General features: G+C 38.3%; 1 protein-coding gene and 1 pseudogene across 10 annotated transcripts; one reads left to right on the top strand and one right to left on the bottom strand.

Annotated features, from left to right (window-relative positions):
• The first annotated feature begins 717 nt into the window (after nucleotides 1-717).
• On the top strand, nucleotides 718-2,842 carry LOC104594650 (3-ketoacyl-CoA synthase 12 pseudogene; annotated as a pseudogene). Its single transcript, XR_016082122.1, has one exon. The product of XR_016082122.1 is annotated as a 3-ketoacyl-CoA synthase 12 pseudogene (transcript).
• A 5,706-nt stretch (nucleotides 2,843-8,548) lies between these two features.
• Nucleotides 8,549-16,883, bottom strand: LOC104594648 (protein CLAVATA3 INSENSITIVE RECEPTOR KINASE 1-like). 9 transcript variants are annotated; one of them, XR_016083070.1, is made up of 7 exons: nucleotides 16,659-16,840; nucleotides 15,211-16,548; nucleotides 14,974-15,061; nucleotides 10,462-10,494; nucleotides 10,221-10,369; nucleotides 9,198-9,454; nucleotides 8,549-8,981 (listed from the first exon to the last, which is right to left on the bottom strand). XR_016083070.1 is itself a non-coding variant. In XM_088899315.1 (7 exons), the coding sequence occupies exons 2-6, from the start codon at nucleotides 10,836-10,838 to the stop codon at nucleotides 9,201-9,203; spliced, it is 534 nt and encodes a 177-aa protein (XP_088755441.1). In that variant the 5' UTR covers nucleotides 10,839-10,888; nucleotides 14,974-15,593; the 3' UTR covers nucleotides 8,549-8,981; nucleotides 9,198-9,200. The 9 variants fall into 9 exon arrangements, 4 of the variants coding, with proteins under 4 accessions (XP_088755441.1, XP_088755439.1, XP_019052873.1 ...); XR_016083069.1 differs by having other exon boundaries at nucleotides 10,462-10,888; nucleotides 14,974-15,402; nucleotides 15,533-16,548; XR_002022561.2 differs by lacking the exon at nucleotides 16,659-16,840 and adding exons at nucleotides 10,647-10,722; nucleotides 10,817-10,888 and having other exon boundaries at nucleotides 10,462-10,559; nucleotides 14,974-15,593.
• Between the last annotated feature and the right edge of the window lie 8,810 nt (nucleotides 16,884-25,693).

The raw sequence follows: 25,693 nt of genomic DNA, 5'->3' as shown, positions 1-25,693 counted from the left end.
GGAAATAGGTCCATTCAGGCAGCGTATTTTGGTCGAGGCAATGCTACCCAGAGTACAGCAGATCAACTCACCAATGGTGATCTCAGTTTGATTAGGACCAGTATTCCAGAATATAATACCGATCGATGTATTAGAAAAGAAAATATAGAAGCATCTGTTGCCGATGAGCATGTTGTACTTGGATTTACGGGAGACAATAGAGTAGACTACAGAATGAAAAAAAATGTAAATGCATTAACTTTAATTGGGTCTTTTAGGAGTTCTACTGCAATATTTTGCTTAAGTAATGGTTTGTTTTGTCATTTTTGGTCTAATTAAAAAAAACATGAATTAATTCTTATTTGATGTTTTAATATGTTTAGTGATACAGGGATGAATACTCAACAGTCTATATCTAAATATACATCTTAATGGGTTGTAGAATCAGTTCGGTGGATTTGATCGGAGGGGGGGTAATGTGTTAATTGGATCTGGAATTCTAGAGTACTGGGTAGCTCAAAGATATGGATAGTCATAAGATGGGGATCGATCGTCTTGATATCAAGTCAGTCAATTTCTGATGAACCTTGGTGAATGTGAAGCCTTCCTCAACAACTACTGTACTCCATTCTTTAATATTTGAGATGGTAACTCTGGTATACAAGTACTAGGCTACTAGCTAGTGGGATAACCGTAAACCATTCATGGAATTGGAGGCTTACAAGTTACAACCTTACACTTCACAGATCATATAAACCTTTCGGACTTGACTAAAACATACTAAACTGGAATATCTGGCCCAAAGGTTTCTTTCACCGTGTCCACTTTAATTTTGCAACGACAATGTTGTTCTTCCAGTTCCATCTCATCTCATGGATGCATCTTGGGTCCCAGTGTGTCCCACTGCCATTGATGGAAATTCGTTTTTTCTTACCAAAGAGGAGTAGAGGAGTAGAGGACCACCGAGAAATTAATCAAAAGTGTCCTGTACGTACGCCGCTGTTATTTTATATCCAAGGTCCTCGTTCACGTTCCTTCTGCAGATGGACGATGGATACCCATTATTGTCCTGGTAATGGGTATCCATTGCATCTCTGAAACTTTTTTACAGAGAAATTAAACAAACAAATTTACCTTTGTTTTAGTTGTATGAAATATTCATGCAGTTAACCCTTGAGCGCGTCTCTTCACATGTGCTACGAACTCATGAGTTTTGCCTGATTGCCTATATAAACTGAAGTGGGCTAAACAAAAAAAAAAATACAGACTCTCGCTGCCATTAGCTAGCCAGCATTCTCTCATGGAGTTCTTCGTATCGTGTGTGCTTTGTATCATCGGTTTCTTTACTTTGTCCCTGCTCTGGAGGTTGGTTACCCAATGGAGAGATGGGGAGTGCTATATAATGCACTATGAGTGCTTCAAGCCAAATGATGATAGGAAGCTGGACACCAAGTTATGCGGCGACATCATCCTACGCAACGAGAGTCTTGGGTTGGACGATTACAAGTTTCTGTTGAAGGTAATTGTCAACTCCGGCATCGGTGAAGAGACATACGGGCCCAGAAATATCATACAAGGCCGAGAGGAATGCCCAACCCTTGGGGATGGGATCCTGGAGATGGAGGAGTTCTTCTTCGACACCCTCGATAAGCTGTTTTGCAAGACGGGACTCTCTCCGTCGCAGATCGACGTGCTTGTCGTCAACGTATCCATGCTTGCTCTGCAACCTTCTCTTACGACAAGGGTTGTCAACCATTTCAAGATGAGGGAGGACGTCAAGGTGTATAACATATCGGGAATGGGATGCAGTGCCAGCCTCATTTCCATCAATCTCGTCCAAAACATCTTCAAATCCTACAACAAGGCATTTGCTCTGGTCGTGACATCGGAAGCTATCGGACCCCACTGGTACACGGGTAACGATAGATCCATGATTTTGTCCAATTGTTTATTCCGATCGGGCGGGTGTTGTATACTTCTGACCAACAATCCCAGTCTAAGACATAGAGCCATGTTTCGATTGAAGTGCCTTGTAAGGACGCATCTCGGCGCCAGCGACGACGCCTACGAATGCGCGATGCAGCGGGAAGATGCCAAGGGAAGAGCAGGGTTTTACCTGGGCAAGAATCTCCCCAAAGCAGCCAGTCGAGCCATGGTGGAAAACCTCAGAGTAATATCAACCAAGATATTGCCCCTAAGAGAACTGCTACGATACCTACTCGTATCACGCCTCCTTCCTCGACCACCCAAGAAGGGTGGAGTACTCAAAGCATCATCATCAAGCTTAAACTTCAAGACCGGAGTCCAGCATTTCTGTCTCCACACCGGTGGAAAGGCGGTTATCGACGGGGTGGGGAAGAGTCTGGGGCTGACAGAGCACGATCTAGAGCCAGCAAGGATGACTCTGCATCGGTTCGGAAACACGTCAGCCAGCAGTCTCTGGTATGTTCTGGCATACATGGAGGCGAAGAGGAGGCTGAAGAAAGGAGACAGAGTGCTGATGATGAGCTTTGGGGGAGGATTCAAGTGCAACAGTTGCTTGTGGGAAGTGGTTAGAGATTTGGAGGGTGACAATGTGTGGAAGGACTGCATCGCCACTTACCCTCTAAATTCTCTGGTCAACCCATTTATGGAGAAATTTGGTGAGATCAACCACTACACAGAGGAGACCTTTACAATTGAAGCTTTCCGCTCTTCTCTTCAACCAATTTAATATATATCAATTCTCTTCCATCTCTTTTTCCCCTTATACTTATTTGTGAGGTAGACCTACCTCGACATATTGTCCAAGTATGGTGTTGTTTGGTTAATAAATTTGTATTAGTATTATTAATTCGTTCAAATGAATTAATTCCCTCCTTCCGATGGCTTTCTTTCTTTGCCGGTGAAGCCTTCGCCACATTCATTGTTGAAGTTCCAATTTTCTTGTTCTTACAGTAGATGGTTACTCTTCTGTTTCCATATGTTTCCCAATAGGTAAGAATTAAACCTTCTCAGGAGTCTCATTTAGTATTTGGCCTGGTTATCTATCGTTCATCATTCTCCTAGTTACGTTGTTGATCTCAAGTTTAATTTTATGGTTCAGTTGTGCTCCAGATCCATTAATTTGACAATGCAGGAAGATGTGGTCCACGTCCTCTAAATCCTAGTCACAGTCAGTTTATCATCATTTGGTTAAAGGGGTCTCCCCCATTCCCCATTACCGCATGGCACCCTGGGAAACACTTATCCGGATAAATGCATTTATTCATTTCCTTTATTTTTCATGTAAATAAGTCAATGACCATTTTATCCATAAAATTTTATTATTAAAAGGGGCATTTTTGTCTCATTCAAGTGTTGGCAGTTTCCCCTTAAGTGGAAAAATTATTTATCTACATAGGATATGAATAGGAAAATAAACTTCCTTGATCCCCACATAAATTAAAAAAAAAAACATAGAATTCTTAATTAATGGGAACACCCTTTAATAAATAAATTAACATCGCTTTCTATACCTAAATATTTTTTTTCTCGTTTTCAAATGCTTATATCATGTACAAAAACACAACATTCGTACAAGACAGTTATCTCGACACACCAAACAACCGCTGTATGATTTGAGATGATGAAACCAATAACAAATTTGATTAATATACCTTTCCCAGATGCGCGCCACAATATTTATCATGAGGTCCAGAAGGTTAGTCCTGAGTTCAGTCTCCCTAGATGTGGAGTGAGATTAGTTGCTTCTCCTACAACCCAAGATTCTCACGTACTAGTCTTGTGACCCCATTGATCAGCGAGTGGAGTTGCAATTGAAGATGACAACTCTAGACTTTCTTGGAGTGACTTTGCCTGGGGCCGGTTTAGACAATATGAGAGATTGGTTACAAACTAGAGGGTTAATAAACCAGGCAGAGCGTCCATGTTTCCAAGATGGTTCAGAATGGTGCTTTGATAGTTTAGATTGTCTTCTTGGCTGCCGAAGTTGTGCTTAGATGGTGTTTGGTATCAATATAGCTTTTGGAAGAAACGGTGTCAGCTCAGCATTAGAGATGCATTTAGCAGAAAAATGCCTTAAAAGTTATTTGGTTGAGCCATTTATCTAAAAAACGGCTCTCTCAAAAAATCGTATGAACCATTTATTAAAAGAATACCAATTTTGACGTTTTTCATTTTCAAGATTAATTTTTCACTGTTTAGCTTATATAGCACTTATTGACGCTGAAATGTAAAAAAATCGTACAAAACATTTAAAACAGATATTGTCTCGTTTTTCAAGACAAAATCATACAAAACGTTTATCTTATAAATGCCATCTATACCAAACAACGTCTTAGTGAGTGTTTTGTTGTGAACTTGTGGTTAAGACTATCTTGTCTGTTTTTTTGTATTTTGACTTTGAGTTCATTCTGTTGAGCTTTCTTTAAATTTTCTTTGTTCTCTCTATTAATATAATTTTATACTTTACCTTTTTCAAAAAAAGTAATGATAATAATAATTTTGGTGGTGCCTTCAATCGTGTTCTAGAAACAAGGTAAGAATTGCAGCGGCGGGGAAATGAAAACGATTCAAGTGAAACAACTGTAGTGAGACACCTAAACCTTTTGCGTAGCGAAGGGTTTTCCAGTTTTTTTTTTTTTTAACACAGAAGAAAGACGTCCATTTCATAAAGGCCTCCACGTGGCATTTATTGTCCTACTACATTTTTTTATCCATATGGCACCCACAATTACTTTCTATGGGCATTTAATGCATCACATCGACGTGGGTTCATGTCATGGTTCTAAATTTTGGTCCTTTTGGATCCATGCATGGTCAATAATTTTTTTTTCTTTTATAAAAGTTTTGTCACGTTAAAATTTTGAAAAATTTCACCGACATGCAGCTGAAATCAGGAACAAATCGTACATGTTGGCCCAGCCACGAAGATCCAACCTGTATGAACAGGCAAAATTGAATCTTTAGCTGCTGATGATAGTTGAAGATTCAATTAATGAAATGCTGATCTGGCAAACCCAAAATCAGTCCTTTGGTTTATATACTCGTGCGAGTAGATTCCATATGCGAGCACCCATTTCCAATAATTAGTTACAGTAATTAATTACTAATTAATTATTAATTATTAATAATAATTACTAACTAACAACAATAATTAATTACAGTAATTAGTTACTAATTAATAACAATAATTATTAATTAATTACAATAATTAATAGTGTAATTGTATAAATACTGTAATAATAATTACTAATTATGTTACTAATTAATAGTGTAATTATATTACACTAATTAATAGTGTAATTATTATAGTAATAATATAATTACTGTAATAATAATTACTAATTATTGCTTTACAGTAATGATGATGCACGATCCGGTCAGTCCTAGCTGCTGGTAACCTTGCCTCTGACGGAGCAAGAGATGCCTGAAACAGGGAGGAAACAAGAGATTCTCGGGGGAGGAACTTGGTGGGAATGCTCCGATGCTCAAGTTAGTACTCTTGAGAAGGCAATGAGGATGAGAGATTCTGAGACCAGAAGGCGCAAAGTATCACTTACCTTTACTCTGGGGAAAGAGGGCCTTTTATAACCACCCTGGTGCACTCACTCCCAAGCCTCTGCCAGATCAAGTGTAACCGCCTCTGTGGGGGGCAGGCATAACCGCCATTGTCTTCTCTGTCAGGGCCGTCTCTGCAATAACTGAGATGGCGGTAGCAGGTGGTCGTTGGAGTGTGGTTGTCATTTGTCAAATCTTTGATCAATCAGGCGCACCGCCTCAGAGTACGAACTTCTTTGTCAGGTATGGTTATTCAATCCTGCGACCTGGAGCCGAAGTGTCGGGGTGGTGCACGAGATGAAGTCTTGAGTTCGGGTAGGAGTGTGGCCCGGACTAACCCGAGGTGCCGGGGTGTGGCCCGGACTGACCTGAGGTGGGTCAGTCCGGGCTTCACCCTTCGCAGGGTTCCTTGTAAGGCTCAGGATTTCTAGGGAAAGCTTGGGTTCTACCTCCTAGGAAGCGTGGGTTCCTTTTGGAGAGCTCGGGCCTCTTCTTGGGATATGGCTATGTCACTGTGCTGAGCTGACGCTCCTGCCAAATCATACCCGGTTGCTTCCACGTGTCGCACAGGCAAAGGGTCAGACCAAATCTACCTCCATCAAGTAATAATATAATTACTAAGTTACTTTCCAAGTTTTACACCAATTATTGCTTTATAGTTTGCCTGGTTGAGACTTACCTCACAAAGTCAAAACCCGCCATGGGAAAGCCCTCTCTAACGGGCATTGAGCCTAAGTTGATTCTAACAAAATGTTCATGGCCTAAAAAGAGATGTAATTAATTATAGTCTAACAATCAATTTTGACATACCCCGTTATTAATCCTATGTGTTTTGATTATAACAAATTTATTGAGAGTATTGATGTTGTGAAAAGACAAGTGTGCAATTTTCTCAGTTGAATTGAAAAGAATTGATAAAAGGCTCATTGATGATCTAAGACACACAGGAGTAACTATATCAAATGATTGATTGAACTCTCTCCAAATAAAAAACCAACACTACTTTGGACAAGAAATGGGAGAAATAATAAGAAAGTTTTCAACTTATTTTATTTATTTTAGGCCTTGATGTAGTCATATCAAGATGCACAACAATGGGTTTAACTAAGACCTACCTCAGTATTACCAAAACCGGTGATTAGGTTTTTTCTAGATTTTAATGTTAGCATAATTGTGAAAATTCTAAATATGGAGACCTAAGAATTTAACTCCAAGATCTTAGAAGTCATCCACTCAAAGTTTCTAAGGTCGGGCATTGTCAGTAGTTGACTGCCCATAAGATACTAATCAACTATTTGTAATAGCTAAGCCTAATGCCACACTAGCTATGGCCTATATAGTCAACTATAAAAAAAAAATTTCACTATGTCAAATAGTAGATAGCAAGTTGCATCAAGTTGTTGACTCTAAGATAGAAAAAATTCTCTCCTACGAATAGTAGTTGCCTATTTGAACCTAGTAATTGATTATTTTACTTTTGACAGGGTTGAAACAGTCAACTACTTTTAAAGGTTTAATGGCTTTTTCCTCTTCTTGTAAGCCTTCAGCGATATCGGCAACAAGGTCTAAACATTTCTAAGAATGATTTAATCTTTTTTCAATGGCTCTATAATGGTCACAAGTTCTCTAAGCTTGATTCATGTTATATATGTATGAGTTTGAACTGAAAAACTGAAGATAGTGTATTATGATAAAAAACTTCTAAATGAAAAATAGAGCAAAAGTAAGATAGTAACTTAATTTGTATGAAAAGATTCTAAGCTAAAAGAGTTTAATCATTGGAGAAAAAGCTTAAAAAAGGTATTTGTGCAGTATAGATCCTCTCCAAGAATCATTTGTTTCTTCAAGTGTTTACCTCATATTTGTTTGTGGTCATTCTTGTATTTGAATAATTTGTTATGTATTTGCAATATCAACCTATGTCTAAAAATGAAGAGGGTCTTTATCGCAAAAATAAGTTCAAGGGCATAAGTGTCGCAACTCATGAGTGATTGTAATTTACCCTATAATCTTCATTATATATAATAATGATACTTGCATTTGCTTCATGTTAAAGCCATGAAAGGTAAAATCGAAATATTAATTTTAATAGTATTATATAATATCGATGCTTGCAAATGGTAATTGTTCAAATGTTTTAACCTTTAAATCCAATTGGTGAATTAAGACATTCAAAGAAATGTAGTAAAAACAACTCTTCTCTAAGCCTTGTAAGCGGTATTTCTAAACCTTGTATTTGCACTACTCTTTCTAATATAATCATAGCATTTTCATTTTTCATCCTTTGTTTTCTAATGTATACGTGCATGGTACCTGCCCTTATACTAATTGATATAATTACATTGCAGAAGAAAAAAAAAAAAACAGTGAAAAGGCAATGATGATCAAAAATCAAGAATTAGGGAAATGCAAAGCAAGAATAATAATATATAAGAAAATGTGGGAGAGAGATCCAACCTCCCCTACCAACACTGCTGCTACAAGATTTTTTGTTTTTGGTAATTCTGCTAGAGCTAGTTATATTTGGTTATTATTTTAGGAGACCAATTGCATAATTTCTATGCGCATAACAGGAGCCAACAAGCTATCCTTCTCGCTAGTTAATAGGCAGTCATAACTGTCTCTAAAAATTGAAAAAATGCCTCTAAAAAATATAGGAGGAAATCAAGTGAGTGCCTCTAAAAGCCCTATTGCTAAATGTTTTAGAGGTGCTTGATTGAGCATCAAAAGCGCCTCTAAATTACTTTTTAGAGGCACATATGATTGCCTCTATTTCACTAGCGCTAAAAGTCCTGTATAGAGGAATTTACAAGTGCCTCTGAAAGTTTGATTTAGAGGCGCATTTGAATGCATCTAAATGATTTTGCGGCAATTTTATGTGCCTCTAAAAGAAATCTAAGGAAAAATCTCAATTAGAGGCACTTTTGGCTGACTCTAGAGATATATGCTTTAAAATTTAGAGGCACTTTTGGCCGCGTCTAAAGGTTCCAATTAAAAAAAAAAAGCAATATATTGTGAATATCATTACATAAAAATTTTAATTGATACACCTATATGAAAATATATTCAATCAAAACATAAAACCTGTATGAAAGTATATATAAAATTATACCAATTGATACACCTATTTGAAGAATTGAATTGAATAGATTATACTAATAATTCTTGAAAACAGGTTTTAGAATTGACTGGAAACGCAACAAGGGATAATAAGAAGACAAGGATAGTGCAGAGGCATATTCAGTTGGCGATGAGAAACGATGAAGAACTAAGCAAGTTGCTGGGTGTCGTTACGATCGCAAATGGTGGTGTGATGCCCAACATTCATAACCTCTTGCTGCCGAAGAAGACTGGAACCGGTTCTTCGAAAGGTGTTGTTGCTGATTGGAGGTGTGTATAACACACTCCATTTAGTTGGGACCTTTTCTTAAATGAGAGACTGCTTTTTTATCCAAGGAGGTCTGTATAACACACTCAAACCACAAGTTGTCAAAAAGCCAAATTTTACCACCATGACACACAAAAACAGTTGGTCCCATCTGAGGAGGACAAACTTGATAAATAGCAAATAACCAATGTCATTTGATGTTGCAGATCTTGTAGCAATTTGAAGGTTCAAGCATAAAACTGAGGAAGACACCAAGTAATGCAAACTCCAAGACACCAAATTTGCTCACCTTTTAATCGAGAAGCAACACTGCCAGGCTTATCATCTCAATTTCTGTTTGGAATTGGACTTCACCACCAACTGTATTGTAGTCTTTCAATCTTTTGACTGCCACAAGAGTCCCATCTTGCAAGCAACCCTTGTAAACAATTCCAGAGCCACCCCTTCCGAGAATGTTCTTTGAGTTAAAATGGTCAGTTGCTGATCGGAGTTCCTTAAACGAGTACCTCTTCAAGTGGCCCAAACAAACCTCTGGATCATATTGGTCTGCCATGAAACATGTTAGCTGAGAAATGCAGGCATAATGTGCATAGATATGCACAGAGAAAAGCAAGTTCTTAAGATAAATAAAGTCTTATCAGCATGGTTAAGGAGTTGGTCATTCAAAAAATAAATAATTAAATCTTATATGAGAAGACATCAAATACTAAGCCATGCACATTTTTTGTATCAAGTAGCCATCAAATAGGTACAGGACAAGATCTCCTGGATCAAAACTAGCATCCTATCCATCACACTCATTTAACAGACCTAAGAAACCACAACAAAGGTTTTGAAATTACCCCAAGATATGTTGCTTTCTGGCCTACAAGATGTTTATGTGAAATCTACAATTTTATATATCAATAAAAAAAAATCTTCAAATTTATATCCCTGTGTCGGTACACACATCAAGGATCAGCTTCCTTAATGGACTCCACACCACTTTCTTAATGACTTTATCTTTTAATTGGTCAACCACCTAATGGTGCAAATATAGCTAAAATGCAAAACAATCAAAGATCCCCAATTTCCAAATTTATGGTCCAAACTATAGTTTAAAAAACTCACCCAATGATTAAAACAAGGGTTCATAGATCAGTCAAAGCATGTCCAGGGATATGACCCTATCAGCAATGTACTCACCAACTGAAATACTAGAATCTACTAAGAAATATTAACTAGCTTCAATACCTTCTAACTATCGTATCTACATGCACTGATACAAGAAATCATCCTGGAAATAGTATCTTGAATGGGAAGAGGTACTAACCATTAACATCAAAGAAAATCTGCTGGTTGTGTCCGTGCTGCCACCAGAGAAGAAACCCAACAGCAATGATGATAAGAGAAACTGACCCGGTGCTTCCCCAAATGCAATAGCCACATGGTGGCATTTTGCTCCTCCAGATTCTGATTGAGCTGGGAAACCCAACATGCCTATAGCTTAGATATTCATCCTATTCAAGTGATCAAAGTAATCTTTAAAACTAGTTGATTAGGTACATATATACCTCTTAGAGCATCTGGTGGAAATGAAAGTGGCTCTGGTGACACAGCAGAACAGTTGTTTTCAGTGTTTGGTCCACAAATTAAAGGGTTCCCAATAATTCTAAAGAAGGATATAAATAGATAACGTTAAAAATCAAACATAACCAAAAATGGAAAAATCAAGAGAATGAGAAAAAGAAAATCATACTTGAAAGTTCTGGCGGATACTTTTGGCAAGGAACCACTTAAATTGTTATAGGAAAGGTCCCAACAGTCAGAGTTCACTTAAACCAGTGAATTTACAGGTTTATGAATCAATATAAAAACTATTTATTGTTAACTTAGAGAAAACAAGAACAAATGAGGATATAGACATACACAAGGGTGAGACCTTCCACATTGGACAGAGACTCAGGGCAGGATCCAAAAAGACTGTTATTATTTAACCGCCTGACTTGTTTAAAAGGCCAGAAAACACAAGTGATCATTAGCTTGTCTCTAAGAAAAAAAATTAGCATGAAGGAAAAAAACAGATGCTATCTTCATCACTTTTTTTTTTGCTGGATCTATAGCGACAATTCTCATGTTTTCATTTGGATTTATATGAAAAGGTGCTATCTTCATCACTTTTTTAGTTGTCAGGAGGGAATTTGAACTCAAACAATTGATGTGGGTCTCATTTTTTTCAGACAAAGTCTATTCTTTAATTATAAATCAAACTTTAATATAATATCCTAAATCAGATAAAAAATGGAGTCTAGAAATTTCAATACTTGTCACATGGATAGTGGATAGTGGGTCCCCAAATAAAATAGGTATATATAGTTCCGTAAATGATTTGAAAATTTTAAAATCTAATTTATGATAAAAGATCAAGGAAGTGATTTGGGGAACTCTGTCTGCTGCAAGCAAGATGTGTAAAACAGATCATGAAACCCTTTTAAAAGTCCCTACTGTTTTCAACAATTAGTGGGTGTTAAAATTGCCATGTCAGCAAAAAGAACATGTTCTCAAATTGTGTTTTTGTTTTAAGAAGCAAAAATAAGTTGGTTTTGTAAAAAACAATTCATGTTTTTAAAACCATCAAAATGATGATTTTTAAAACAAAATCAAATGTTAGACTTAGAGTACAGATGGTATGTAATTTATGAAAGTTGGTGAGATATATTGTATGATTTAAAACAAAAACATGCTATTAGAACCAGAAATTTCAGAACCCGTTTGTGGTTTCAGTAATAAAAGAACATGTTTACAACCAAAAACATGTTTTTCCATGTTTTGTTTTAAGAAACTCACAACAAGAAAAACATGTTTTAACAAACATTTTTTTTTCAAACTAGATAGTTTTAATTTGAACCACACAACAAGAAAAGAAGTTACATTGAAGAACACCCTTTAACATGATTACTTCTGAATAGGTTTCTAGTCCCTGCAGCTACATGTTTGAAAGAAAAAGACACCCATACATATTATGAGAATTTCTTAGTTACAAAAAGTATATATTATGATTGCTATTATTTACAATGGTTTTTTGGTTTTTCACAAGGAATATGCATTTAAAATGTGATGTGCCCAAATAAGTCTCAAGGGTTCTTGAATTTTATACAGCAATAAAAAAACGGAAATTTAGAGTTCAGTCCACCTCAAGGATTTTTATTAGATCTCATGAGTTTTATTTACCAACAACTCTGCTATTTGCTAAATATATTATTCTGAAATTTTGGTTCATTATTCATTGACAATGATCTAATAGTATAAATGGTTTTCACCGACTCCAACTGTTAGGTAGCAAAGATGAGATGGGTGTAATTTCTACGTAACAATGATAAACCAGGACAACAATTAACCAGTTTGATAGGATATCAGAATGTCGGCATCAAGCACCATTTCACATTAACCAACACCTCCAAAGATTATTTTCTACCTCTGAAATTTCAAATTTGAACAAAAATGCAGAATTGGCAGCCTTAAGATTGCTATACTTTCCAATTTTGCATATGCTGGACATCTACACAAATAGCTAAATCCCAAATCTGAAAAAATTAAATGATTACATCCCTGGGTGCCTTTGAAAATATATGAGATTTTATACTTAGAGTTGAAGAGTAAGTTGGGGGAATTACCTAATCCTACTTGGTGCATAAAACCTCTTATGACTGATTGCAAGTAGACCTGTTCATGGGCTGGGATCGGGTTTAGGTTTTGCCCAAATTTGAATAAACCTGAATCAGTGTAAAGCCAAGCACAATGGACTGCCCATGAACAGGTCTAATTGCAAGGCTCATAACTAAGTTCTCCAAACCAAACAATTGACAGCTAACCTGTAACAAAGTTTTAATGCTCACCAGTCAATCTCCAAATAAACCAAACAGGTCTAATAGATCCATCACATGGTTCTTTTCTACCATTAATTAAAATCGTGCAAAATATAAGAGAAAAAATAAAGGGATTTTTAGACTACAATCCCCCTCAGAAATCTAATTTGCAGATCCCTCCTAGTCTACTAATAGCCCCCCCTTTAAACTACATCCTGCCCGTAAATTTGGCATCAATCTACGGGCAGGATTCAGTCCACCCCTAGTCTACTAGTAGCTCCACCTTAGGGGTGGACTGAACGGTAAAATCCCCAAAAATAAATAACTTTTTTATTTTTAGTTGTATCCAATTTATTGGAAAAAACCGGTAATTCTACTTGTAAGGAAAAAACATCATTTTTCATATTCATGCATTTCAAACCTTCATACATGTAAATCTGTTAAACCTTCATACATGTAAATCTGTTAAACCTTCATACATGCATAACATTTCCCTACCTCTCCCTTCAAACCAACACAACCTTGTATAGGTTGTTTTCTCTATCTTTCCCTACCTTTTCCTTCAAACCAAAGACAACCTAAAAGGATAATGAAAGATCCTAGGTCACTTTGCAGTTGTGGACCTCTGCACCAAGCTTAGGCCAAACATGGGTTTTTAATTGTATTGGTGAGTATCAATTTGTGTGGATTAGTACTCATTGACACCATCAGCTGAAACAATTTGATACCTAACAAGTAACAATACGAGCCATGAAATAGCATTGAGACAGAGTGATTCCACCACACATGCAAGCATTATGTAAAACCGATACGGTTTAGAAGCAAATTACTTTGACAAGTTAAAAGAGCTTCTCAAGAGTAAGGCTGCCTTGGGTTGCAGTGCAAATCTGAACCAGATGCAAATATTGCATCCAGTTCAGTTTTGTATGTCTGTTTGTTTATAATAACCATGATTTACATCCCTATCTGATACTTTTGTTTATACTTTTGTTTCAATTGCACTCATTAAGGGTGTAAAATTTGCATCTCAAAAACCGATGCAAAATTTGTACTATCTTCTTCATACCTTAATTCTCTCATATAAGTAGGGACAACATATATTGCTTCCTACCTCACTCCCAAGGAAACAATCCTCCTACTTCCATTCTATTGGATGAAACCACACCATTTTACTTTCTATTTTACTTTTTACAGATAAACAAGACAAAGGTTAAACCTGAAGCAAAATCAAACCAGAATTTACACTCAGCCCATTTGCACTCATGCATTTAAACTAGTGAAATTTGCACCGAAGAAAATTGCATATAAGAAAACATATAAATTTTGTGCAACTAATGTATATTTAACCATATATGAAGCTCCTATATCAAAGAACCCATTCACCAATCATCAGCATGAAAGCAAAACTAGAGAGAAATTTCAGATGGGAAAAGAATTATATTGTTTGAGGGCTCATAATTTAACAATGGATATGGAATTAAATATGGAACGGCAAAACAGGACTTATGTAACTGACCCATATAGTTGGGACAAGGCTTAAATAATGATGATGAATATTGAATAATGGAGGAAAATAATTATTCATAGAAGAGAGGCCAGCACTCACAAAACAAGTTGGAATTACAGATGATATCTCTTTATAACAATAAAGTGAAAATACCAAACGTCATTTGGATAAGCATTAAGAAACAATAAGCAAACATATAAAACTGAGCCATCTATGACAAAGAGAAGGCTCTTACACTATTTCTTGCCCTCCAAAATTTTTTGAGCTAGTCACTAATCTTGTGTGAAAGCATGTAAGGGCAAATCTTAATGGATAAATTTTAGAAGTAAAAACTGTGGAAATATTATCAAATGATCAGAATGTAAGTAAAGTTCATTGTCGATGAACTTCAAGGCCCAATATACCACACACACAAAAACTAAGAGGTAAAACACCCATCTTTAACAGTCCAAATTCAATTAAAAAGACTTTATGTTTTCATTTACTTTTAAAATCCACCAACAAAACACAAATTCAAAAAAATAAATATCACAAAAAAAATGAAAAATAAACTAAATTAATAGACACAATGCTAGAGCCATTCTCTTCAATGTTATATTAACTGGAATATGAATATCAGAAAATTCAAGAATTTACCATTCAAATCATAAAAGGGAATTGTAATAAAAAATAAAGGAAAAAGAAAAGAATGAAATTCAGGAAATAGGTTTTACCCTTCATCAGTGAATCCATCCTGTAAGGACCAAACCCAAATGCAAAGAATAATATCCTTAATATATGATGAGTCCACTTGCAAGAAATCTGCATTATTTGCATCATTCAACATTGGGTATGGTGAAAACAAAGATGGAAGCAAATTTAAAGAAAATAGAAATAAAAGAAAAGGATAAGAGTAATAGAAGTCCTAAACAGTTTCAAGTAGTAACTTGGTCAAGTGAGAGAGTAGATACTTGTCGATGTATCTCTGGAACTACAACAAATTTAAAGAACAGCGAGATGTTCGTCCGAGAGAGAAGAGAGAGGAGGAAGAGAGAGAGCCAGGTTTGCTTCAAGCGAGAGAGTCGTCTGCCAGTGAGTTTTCCTGTTTTTTTATTTTTTTAAAGAAAATCATGAAGTAGATACTTCTCGATGTATCTATGGAACTGCAACCAAAATAAGAGGACATTAAGTGCAAATGATGTGGATGATGAGCTACACAGCAATTTCTGAAAACAAAACAAAGGAAATTGAAGTCAAAAGCCAGCCAACTTCATTGCAAGTAATTGCCTTAACTAGTTCTAGTAATATGATAAAAAGCAGATGACAGTATGTCTTGCCGCCAACAGCTCATCACTCTTACGCATCAGCAAACCCAAGCTCAGAGAGTTTCAGATGAGACTCTGTATAATCAGCGAAGAAAGCATCCTCATCCGCAGCATATTTCTCTACAAAAGAACGGAAGGCAGGATCACTCAGAAGGGCCTTGTCCGATGGCAGCTGGATAAGTCCTTCCTTCTCACCACTGAGGAGCTCCTTGAAGTAGGTGTTATCAAAGATAAGAGGGTTAGAAGCCCAAGCTCCTACAAACCCAGAATGCTCCTTGTGGCACCTTCCCAGGGTGTGGCCGCCAGAGAGAGCAACAATATCCTTGTCACTGAGTCCCATTTGTACAGTAAAAACTTGCCTCAGATGGTCCGAACCCTTAGTGGCATCAGGCAGACGTCCTTCTGGTGGTGGCTCAGGCTTGTCCTCTCTTCCAGGGTGGAATGGAATTTCAGGCCCTCCGGTAATTTCAACAGCAACAACACCGGCCAACTGGTAGAAGTCAGCATACGACAAGGTTGGGAACTGTTCCTTGATGGGCTCCAAGAGACGAACTATGATATCAAGATCGTTTTTGGCCGCATGACCAAGCTCCGCTGAGTGCTTCATGGTTCCGAATGGACCTCCTGTCTTAGACTTACATCGAAGGTTCCGGCCGAGTCTTGCATTTTCTCGACTGCCTTCTGGTATTCCTCACTCACGGTTGGGTAGCACTTTCCCGTGGCTACAATTCCTTCTCACGCAACAGAAATGGAAGACCAAAACCCTCTAAGAACGGATTGAGAATGGCACGAGCAGACCACCAGAGAGTTTTCTTGTTATGCGCGCAATAGCGTTTGAGCGGCAAAACCTAAATTAGCGATTAATTTTGAATCCGCCAAAAATTGAAAGGGCAAAAGAGGCATTAAAATTTGCCTCTAAAAGTAACTCCATTGGTCTGCCTCTAAAGACGGGAATTTTAGTAGTGTCTCTATCAGGTGCTGCACCTATATACATAAACTTAATGAGTTTAAAAGAAAAATATAATTAGATAGATACATATGAAGAAGCATAAAGGATCACAGAGGAAACGGATAGAGGGAGATGATTAATTTACCATGTGAATATAGGAAGCAGCAGAGTCCCCCATAATCCTTAATAAGGATCTTCTTTGTTTTCTTAACAGAATTCCAAAATGAAAGAAGGAGAAGAAAGCTGTAAAGTAGAGAAAAGAAAGTAAGATCCAAAGAGAGAGAGAGAGAGAGATGCAGAAGAAAACAGAGAATTCAGACTATAGTATCGTGATCAATCGACGGAATTAACAGCTTATTAGTTATTTTATATATATATATATAAACAAATTATGAAAGGTTTAAATAAAAAAAGGGAAAAGAACAAAGGAGACGTGGTACCGGGAGTGCCACGTGGGAGATGATTGATAATTGGGACCAGATTCGAACTCATGGGCTGGACTCCCCACCCCCCTAGGGTTAGGGTTGGATCCAGGAGGACCCATGATTGTTTAAAGTTTAAACACACTTTGCTGTGCGTTGGTTGGTTGGTTGGTTTGCGCCCAATTGTTGTTACACACTTGGACCCAGGTGAAACAGGATTCAGTCAGTACATTCGAACAATCATCATAACCTTGCATTGGCCCATAAAATAAACATAAACATACGGAGATATTTCCGATGCAAGGCTATGAAAGCTGTTCCTTGTGTGCCGTGTCCTCAGTGATGCCATTCCCATTTCAACCTCCAATCTTCTTGAATTGGTGGTAGTCCCCTTAAATTAAAGAGCTTGTCACTCACGCGACGCGAGTGCCACTCATGTCTGAAGAAGAACGCCGATGCGCACTTGAGCCCGTCCGTGGTCCGTCCCTCCAGGCTCCAGCTACCGGGTTCGTAGCTCCGTACAGTCACGTGAAGGTGAATCCGGATATGCTTTTCAGTTTTAACAAATCACAACCTCCATTTTAGAAACATTTCCTTTCATAATCATACGGAGATGTTTTTCATTGACGTGAGCAGTGTCGTTCTATTAGTAGCTAGCGAAAGGCGAAAGCTGGTGCGGTGCCGAGTGATCGCCTGGTTACTGCATCTGCCGGACTGTCACGGGGTAATCGTTGGGGCCCCGTGCGGCACTCGAAATGGGCGAATAAGCCTACGAAACAAAGCAAACACACACACAAAGGCAACAAGAAGGCACACGAATTAGCAAAAGGCTACTTGTATTGCATTAATCAGTGGTAAGCACAAGCACACAGTACAGTGTCGAGGGGATCTCGTGCTTAACCTTTACACGCTTATGAGCTCACTCGACTACCTACCTCCCCTCAAAGAGTACGTTAAGCTTTTGGGGGAGTGACAATAGGAAACATCAAAATGATGGAAAAGCATACTAAGTAATTACAATAACGCCATTGGCAGTCCCCCTTACAAAATACACGTAAAGCCCACCCATGACACACATATTGACACCATGAAGGCACGCGGTTGGCACTCGGATGGCTCACTGTAGGTGCTTGATGGCGCGGCGAAGGAGTCACTTGTGACATTCTCCCCCACTCAATTCGATCTACGTCCTCGGAAATCGGCTTCGGCTGGTCCCTTAGAGTCACTATTGCGGAAGGAGGGTTCTTCTGCTGCTCCCCGAACCGGCTGTCGTCCAAGGCCGAGGTGTATATTTTGGTGGCATGGTTGGGTTGGCTCATTCTGTAAGGGTTTCCTATGGCTAAGTCCTTTCCTGGCAGCCTCAAGGTATGTTAGTGGCTGGTTCTGTTTGGCTAAGGGGTAGGTTTGGGCCAGGTAAGGATCAAAATGGTGTTTTGGATTATTAAGGTGTGGATTCCCATGCATTTTTCCCCAAGGGTATCTCACCAGGCTACTACGGGAACTAGCCTTTGGGATGATGTGAATGTGGTCCCTGAATGGCTTGGGTGGCACTCGCTCTCCCCGGTGGTTGTGGTCGTAGATGAGGGCAAGGTTTGACACGGCCTTGGGTCTTCTTCTATTGGGCCCACCAGTTGCGGGCACTTGCGGCTTCTGCTGCGAAGTCGACTTCTGCTGATGTGGTTGGCGCTGAAGTTGATGCTGCTGCTGGTGTTGACTTGAGCGCTGGCATCGGTGTTGGCGCTGAAACTGGAACTGTCTTGGGGGTGACTTCTTCCTGGTGACGACTTTCCAACCCGTTCCAGTGTCGATGAAAGGTACTTGACAGGGGTTCTTCCTTGCTGACGCAGAGCTGTCTTCATGGTTGATAGTTTCTTGGTACAACTGCAAGGCTGAAAGTTGCTTCCCAAGTATCTGCACGGCTAATGAGACAGGAACCATGCAAGGGGAGTGTTCGTCCAGAATAAGCAAACTGTTGATGTGTGGCATAAGCGCTGCTTCCGCCTGCTTGAGGAACTCCACTCCAAGAACCACCTGAAAATCATCCAAGGGAACCACAGATAGATTGATGGGTCCTTTCCATGGTCCAACTCGGAGTTCTACTCCACGGGCCGTGCCCTCTACTGCCTTGGCCCCGGAGTTGACAGCCTTGACCCACCCAGTTTGTTTGGTGGTGGTCAAGCCGAGTCGCTTTGCCTCCGCAAGCGAAATGAAGTTATGGGTGGCCCCAGTGTCCACCAAGGCTTTGGTCGGCCTCCCGCCGAGGGTGATGTCTACATAACTCAGCCCCTTGTGGGCTTTGGTGGGCCGCTTTGATGTGGCCTCTTTCTTGACCATGGCATTGATGAGTTGGAGGGCGCCTACTCTGGGCGCCGCTATGGGTTTCTCCTCATCACTCTCTTCACTATCGCTGAGTTTGGCGATGAGGACAGTTATTTTCTTTCGGGTTGGACAGTCACTCGTCCAATGCTTCCCGTTGCAAAGGTAGCACGGCGCAGGAGGAGGTCTTCTAGTTGATTGGTGGCCCTGGTAGCTTGGGCCTCCTTGTGGCTTCTTCCCTTGTTGGTAAGTGTAGGGCTTGTTCACGGGCACTGGCTTCTCCTTTGTAGGGGTTGATTGTGGATCTCCCCCACTCAAACTCATGGTACCTAGGCTGGATGGTCTTTGCACATCTTCTTTAGGTGTTCTCAGATCAACAAGTTGTTCGGCTATGGCCATGGCGGTGGCGAGGTCCTCAACCCCGCGTCGCTGGAGTTCCAGCTCAGCCCATGGCTTGAGACCATCCATAAAATTGAACAGAAGATCCTTGTCGGACATGTCCGTGATCTCCAACGTCAAGGCCAAAAACTCCTTGACGTAGTCATGTAGTGATTCTTGATGTCTGAGATTCTTCATTCTTCGGCGCGCCAAGTACTCTACGTTTTCTGGGTAGAACTGCCGCTTGATCTCACGCTTGAATCCAACCCACGTGTCGATGGTACGGGTTCCACGTTCAATGTCTTGGCAACACCTACGCCACCATAACATTGCTATGTCAGTCAAATACATAGCAGCTGTACGTACCTGAGTTTGGTTGTCAATGATGCCAGTGGCAGAGAAATATTGCTCCAGTTGCCACAAGAAGTTGTCAAGCTCCCTAGCATCCCGGGCACCCGAGTAAGGCATTGGCTCTCGGATCTTGATGTTCATGGAAGCTAGGGTGGAGGGAGTGCTTGGTGTGTTGGCCACTGCCCTCTTTAGGAGAGTCATCTCATCTCTCATCTCATCCAATTGCGCTTGGAATTTGTCTAGCAAGCCCTGTAGGCTGCTTTGGGAAGGCCCAGCTCCCGAATTCTGTATGGTGGTGTGCATGTCTCTGAAGGCGCCATTGAAACGTCCTTCTAGTTCCACCACTGCATTCTCAACTGTCTCTAGGTTGAAGTGGAGTTCATCAACCCGGTCTCGGGTTTCTCCCACTGTCACCTCGCAACGTAGGAGGCGCATGTCCACGGTAGCTAGTTGGTCGACTGATTTGTCGTGCTTGCTAGCTTTGGTTGTACGCCCCTTTGGGGCTTGTGTCTTGGTAGGTTCGTCAAGTGGAGCTTCGTCGGTGTCGTGGGCTTGAGTCCGCCCATGTGGTGTGTCATCGGAAACGCCCCGATTGCTCTTCATTGCGTTGATGTAGGGACGAAGACGGTCCAGAGTATTTGTAGGAGCACCTGCTCTGATACCAACTGTCACGGGGGTAATCGTTGGGGCCCCGTGCGGCACTCGAAATGGGCGAGTAAGCCTACGAAACAAAGCAAACACACACACAAAGGCAACAAGAAGGCACACGAATTAACAAAAGGCTACTTGTATTGCATTAATCAGTGGTAAGCACAAGCACACAGTACAGTGTCGAGGGGATCTCGTGCTTAACCTTTACACGCTTATGAGCTCACTTGCGGACATATGATATTCATATGGAGGCACCAGTCAAATCCACCCACGTAGGTAGGTGCAGGATGAGGTTAGTGGAACTCACGTACAACAACGAAAAAGTAAAAACAAATTAATAAAAAAACCTGAAAACAAATAAACAAACATATAGCCATTTATAGGCCGAGCGCCTACGACTAGGAGTATCAAATTTGGATCTGGTCCCAACCGTCCTGTCACAAGTGACTCCTTCGCCGCGCCATCAAGCACCTACAGTGAGCCATCCGAGTGCCAACCGCGTGCCTTCATGGTGTCAATATGTGTGTCATGGGTGGGCTTTACGTGTATTTTGTAAGGGGGACTGCCAATGGCGTTATTGTAATTACTTAGTATGCTTTTCCATCATTTTGATGTTTCCTATTGTCACTCCCCCAAAAGCTTAACGTACTCTTTGAGGGGAGGTTGGGCATGGTAGAACAGTACACAGTACTGTTATAAAAGTTCTCATTTCTTGATCAAAAAGCTGGTCAATACTGTAAAAGCTTCTTCATCATCAAAGCTCATTTTTGATCGACAAGCTTCTCATTTCTTCATCATTGGGTGTCTATACAATTTTTTGCTTTCAGAGGACCGGATCCCACTCCAGCTATACAGTCTAATAGGAAATTTGTTTTCATTCCCAATCACTGATACCAGTTTGATCTTTTGGCTTTTCTAATTTCTTAATCGACAAGCTATATAGTTAGCAGTGTAAGAGATCCTAAGTTTCATCAGGGTGTGTAAATAAATTTAATATATAGTTTTATATACACCCCATGGGAAACAAAGGCATCCATCCATTGGGAAATATTTTTCTATAAATTTAATATACAAGTATAAAAAATATCTTTAATACATAGCTATCAGCTAGCTAGATGCCGTGTTCTCACGGTGTGCATACGATTTTTTATTTGATAAGATCGGGACTCGACTAAAAAAAAAGTCTATACGTGGTCATCCTGTCATTTTGATCAATAGCATTACATTGAGGTAAGGTGATGGAAGTTGTCATGTGTACTCCTCACACGGGAGCGCCTCACATGCACATCCATCGTGCATTGGGAATATCTCCCATGAATAATAACTTATAAATGCATTGGGAATATCTGTGAGGCACGAGATCGGAAAAAAAGTCATCATAAAAAAAGAAATTAAGATATCAATTTTCTTTTTTGTTTTGCCAAAAAAAAGCTTGTCTCTTCAAATAAAGATAGGTTCAATTGTCAACAAGACAATTAGGTTTATATAACTTGCCCTCCAGAAAAAAAAAATGCTATGGATATTCCACGGTGGTACATCCTCATTCGAGTGCAGTTCTGCTTGGCCCAAATTAGCATTTTACACTGTTTCAAGTTTAGGCTGGGCCCATTCAAATTTTGATATTCAGCTTGAATATTTCATGAAAATCCTTGTTTGATCAGTTGATCTTCTCTTTCATTTTCTTGATTCCCCCGTTTACATTTGAAGGACAGGGCAACATTTTTGTCATGTTGCATAGTAGCTAGTCAACAATATAGTATATGTTTGGTTTTGTGGGTGTTTATTGCTTTAAACATTTATTTTAACAATTTTACTTTAAATGTTTTTTACTTTAAATATTTCTTGTTTTTATTGTTTGGTTGAGAATAACTTTAAACATTTTTTTACTTTACATCTCAGATAGACTTATTCATGGGTCGGGCTTGGGCTTGGCTTTTGCCAAAATTTCAATGGGGCAGGCCCAAAGCCCGAGCCCAACACAGTGTAAAGTCAGGCCCAAAGCCTAGCCCATGATCAGGTCTAATCTCATATTAGTATACCATAAAGTATGCCACGTAAGAATTTCATTTCTATAAATGCTTGGACGTTGGGGGAAACAAGAATTTAGCGTTTCCCCAAATGCCTTGTGCACATAAATCTAGGTGTTTGTGCTTTTTAGTGTTTATTTGGTAAATAGTGAAATCAAACGGTGGTTTTATGCTCAATAAACACAAATGCCCATGTGGTGGCAGCATTTTTTCAATAAACACCAACGGAACCAAGTGCCCCCATAATCTAGCTTGGCTATCACACTGAGACATTATTAAAGCTGGAACTAATTCCTCTTTCATATTTATATGTGAATCTTTAAATTTGAAGTACGATGTTTTGTTTGTCTTGTTTTATATTAATCCACTAACAATCTAATATTGCTGATTGTACCTTGGCAAGCTGTATTCTAATCATGTATTAATGAAATTTATCTTTTAGGCTCATTTTGAAAGGAGTACAAATACAAATATATAGAGTGTAATTGTATTTACATTGCACATATTTATATTTGTGCTCTTTCCAAACTGAGCTTTAAGGCTTCAACAAATAGCAACAATAACAATCTGATCTGGCTTGCCTATCCATACTTAGGTGGTGTTTGATAAATCTAAAATTTGAAAAGTTAAAAAGATATTAAAAGTGTCTGAAATCTAAAAATAGACATAGTTGCTTTTCGACTTTTTAGAGGCTCTGAATAAAGAAGGTTATTTGTGTTGGATCAAACCTTCAACATCTAAAATTCATTGATTTTACTATTTTACCCCTAAAACAAATTATTTGGTAATTTTGAGTTCAATTTGCATTATTTCATAAAAATAATTTATTAAATTAAAAATAATATTGAAAAAGCGTAAGTAAATTATAAAGAATAAAAAAATAATTTATTAAAATAAGAATAAAATTAAAAAACACATATAACATTATAATGTAAAAATAAATTATTAAGAGTTAAAATAATAGTGAAAATAGTAACAAAGACCATGAGACAATGAGAAAAATATTTAATAATTATCAAATTAATATCTTAAGACTATTAAAATATTTAATACAATTGGAAAAAACCGTCGCTACTGTTGAGAGTTGCAACGACGGTGGCTGGAAGATAGGGAAAGAGAGAGAGGGAGATAGGAATCGAAGACACGCCGCTATTGAGAGTTGTAGTGGTGGTGGTGGAGAGAGAGAGATCATATGGGGCTTTTATCAAGTTAAAATAGGGGTATTTTTTACTTTAGGCCACGTCTAAAGCACATTTGAACGCGTTAAGTGAAGGGCCTGTCTCTTACAATTTCAGATTTGAAAAAACTTTTTAGGTCATATTTCAAATACAATACCAAATGAACCTAACATCTAAAAAGTAGATATTTCAAATGTCAGACCTCTGAAAAGAGTTATCAAACACCACCTTAGATGCTAATAAAGCTAGAACTATTTTTTTTTTACTATTGTAGTTTTCACATCAATGTATGTATAGTCCTTATTTAGTTTGCTTCTAACCAAAAAGATGAATGCATGCGGTAGAAAATGATTATTTTTATTTTCACCAATTTATTTATGTAACTTAGCAAATGAAAATGTTAACGTGAATACGATAAAGGGGTGTTACCATATATTGTTATTATTCAGAATTTCAAATTTCAGCTTATTATTATAAGAGTACCTTTCTAGAGAAACCAACCAGTTGTATTTAATTCGGGTTTAAATGACATGAATCAACTCAGTTGTATTTAATTACACCAGAGTTTCCCAAAAAGTGAAAAATACCATGCTACATAAAATACTCGCATCTCACCATTCTCAACTACTTAACTAGGGGCCTAGAAATGTTCTTATTTTGAATTTCAATAGTTAGATGTTCAAAGGACCAATAGATCATCCAACCTATTTTATAATAAATAACGCATTATAAAAAGATGTTTTGAAAAATTAAAAACTTAGGTAGTATTGATATTGTGTTTATATTGTGGATGGGACTGTTCTAGTCCAATTCATGACAATAACTCATGAATAGGGATCATCTGATCAATTTTTCGTCAATGCTTATTTTTTGTAAATGGCCCCCATTCACCGGTGGACAAAAAGGGGCAGGTGATACACATGCCTTGGTATTTTGTTGTTTTTTACCATTACACCCATGAAGCTATAATTTAATGATATATCTTTTAATTTTTTAGCTTCAATTCTATTATTTTTATTGAAGTTTTAAATATTCAATAATTTTTTATTGAATTATTTAAATTTTTAATATAACTATTTTTGTTATTTTTAATTATTTTTTGTTAAAATAATTTTTTATTAGTTAACATGAATTTATCGATTATATTTTAAAGTTGATTTGAATTATTGGGTATAATTACTTATTTATAATCGATTATGTATCTATTTCACAAAAAGTATCTAAGATGTATGAATTAAAAAAAATGTGTCTACAATTCAAAATAGTTGTGGATTGGCCCCTACCACTGGAGTGTAGTGTGGACCAATCCACACCTACCATTTTCTCATTCATGTTACAAAACACCCCTTAGCCATTTTGATCCAAAATAAAGACGTAACCGTTGGCAACCTGTTAGGAAAGACAAGACAATTTCCTACAATGCAACTTATGGCAATGCACTATAGAATGAGAATTAGATTACAAAATAGGGGTAACCAAATCACCAAAGCAACCGGGAATATTAATGGAATTTTTTATATTGATTATGGCTTATAATTCATAATAAATAATCAAATGGCATGCTTCCTTTTGATTATTTCTCACCTCTCTCTCTCTCTCTCATTACTTTGCCATGTGCTTCTAGATTCCAACACTTTTCCCTTACCAGTTACCATTGCTGATGTTGCGTGATCTGGTTGCTCCCTTGTGTTAGATGATCCGGATTACTCTTGGTTAGGGCCGAGTTGGAAGTGGCTGAGCTGATTATGTTTTGCGAGAGGAAGAGTTAGAGTGCCCAGGTTGTCTTTACCCGAGATGGGCACTCCGATGCTTAAGTCAGAGAGTGTTTTAAGAGTGTTTTAGAGAATGAGAGAGCTT

Source organism: Nelumbo nucifera, chromosome 2, assembly GCF_055504915.1.
Source record: "Nelumbo nucifera cultivar China Antique chromosome 2, China Antique-T2T, whole genome shotgun sequence".
Classification (NCBI taxonomy): domain Eukaryota; kingdom Viridiplantae; phylum Streptophyta; class Magnoliopsida; order Proteales; family Nelumbonaceae; genus Nelumbo; species Nelumbo nucifera.
Note: the sequence above shows the minus strand (reverse complement) of the source record. Positions and strands in the feature narration are given on the sequence as shown.

Coding starts and splice junctions, on each gene's coding strand:
- LOC104594648 (XM_088899313.1), bottom strand. CDS start 15,086: ATGTTGAATGATGCAAATAATGCAGATTTCTTGCAAGTGGACTCATCA. Junction 10,889..14,973: donor GATGGATTCACTGATGAAGG/GTAAAACCTATT, acceptor TAAACAAGTCAG/GCGGTTAAATAATAACAGTC. Junction 10,495..10,646: donor GTATCCGCCAGAACTTTCAA/GTATGATTTTCT, acceptor CTGTGTCACCAG/AGCCACTTTCATTTCCACCA.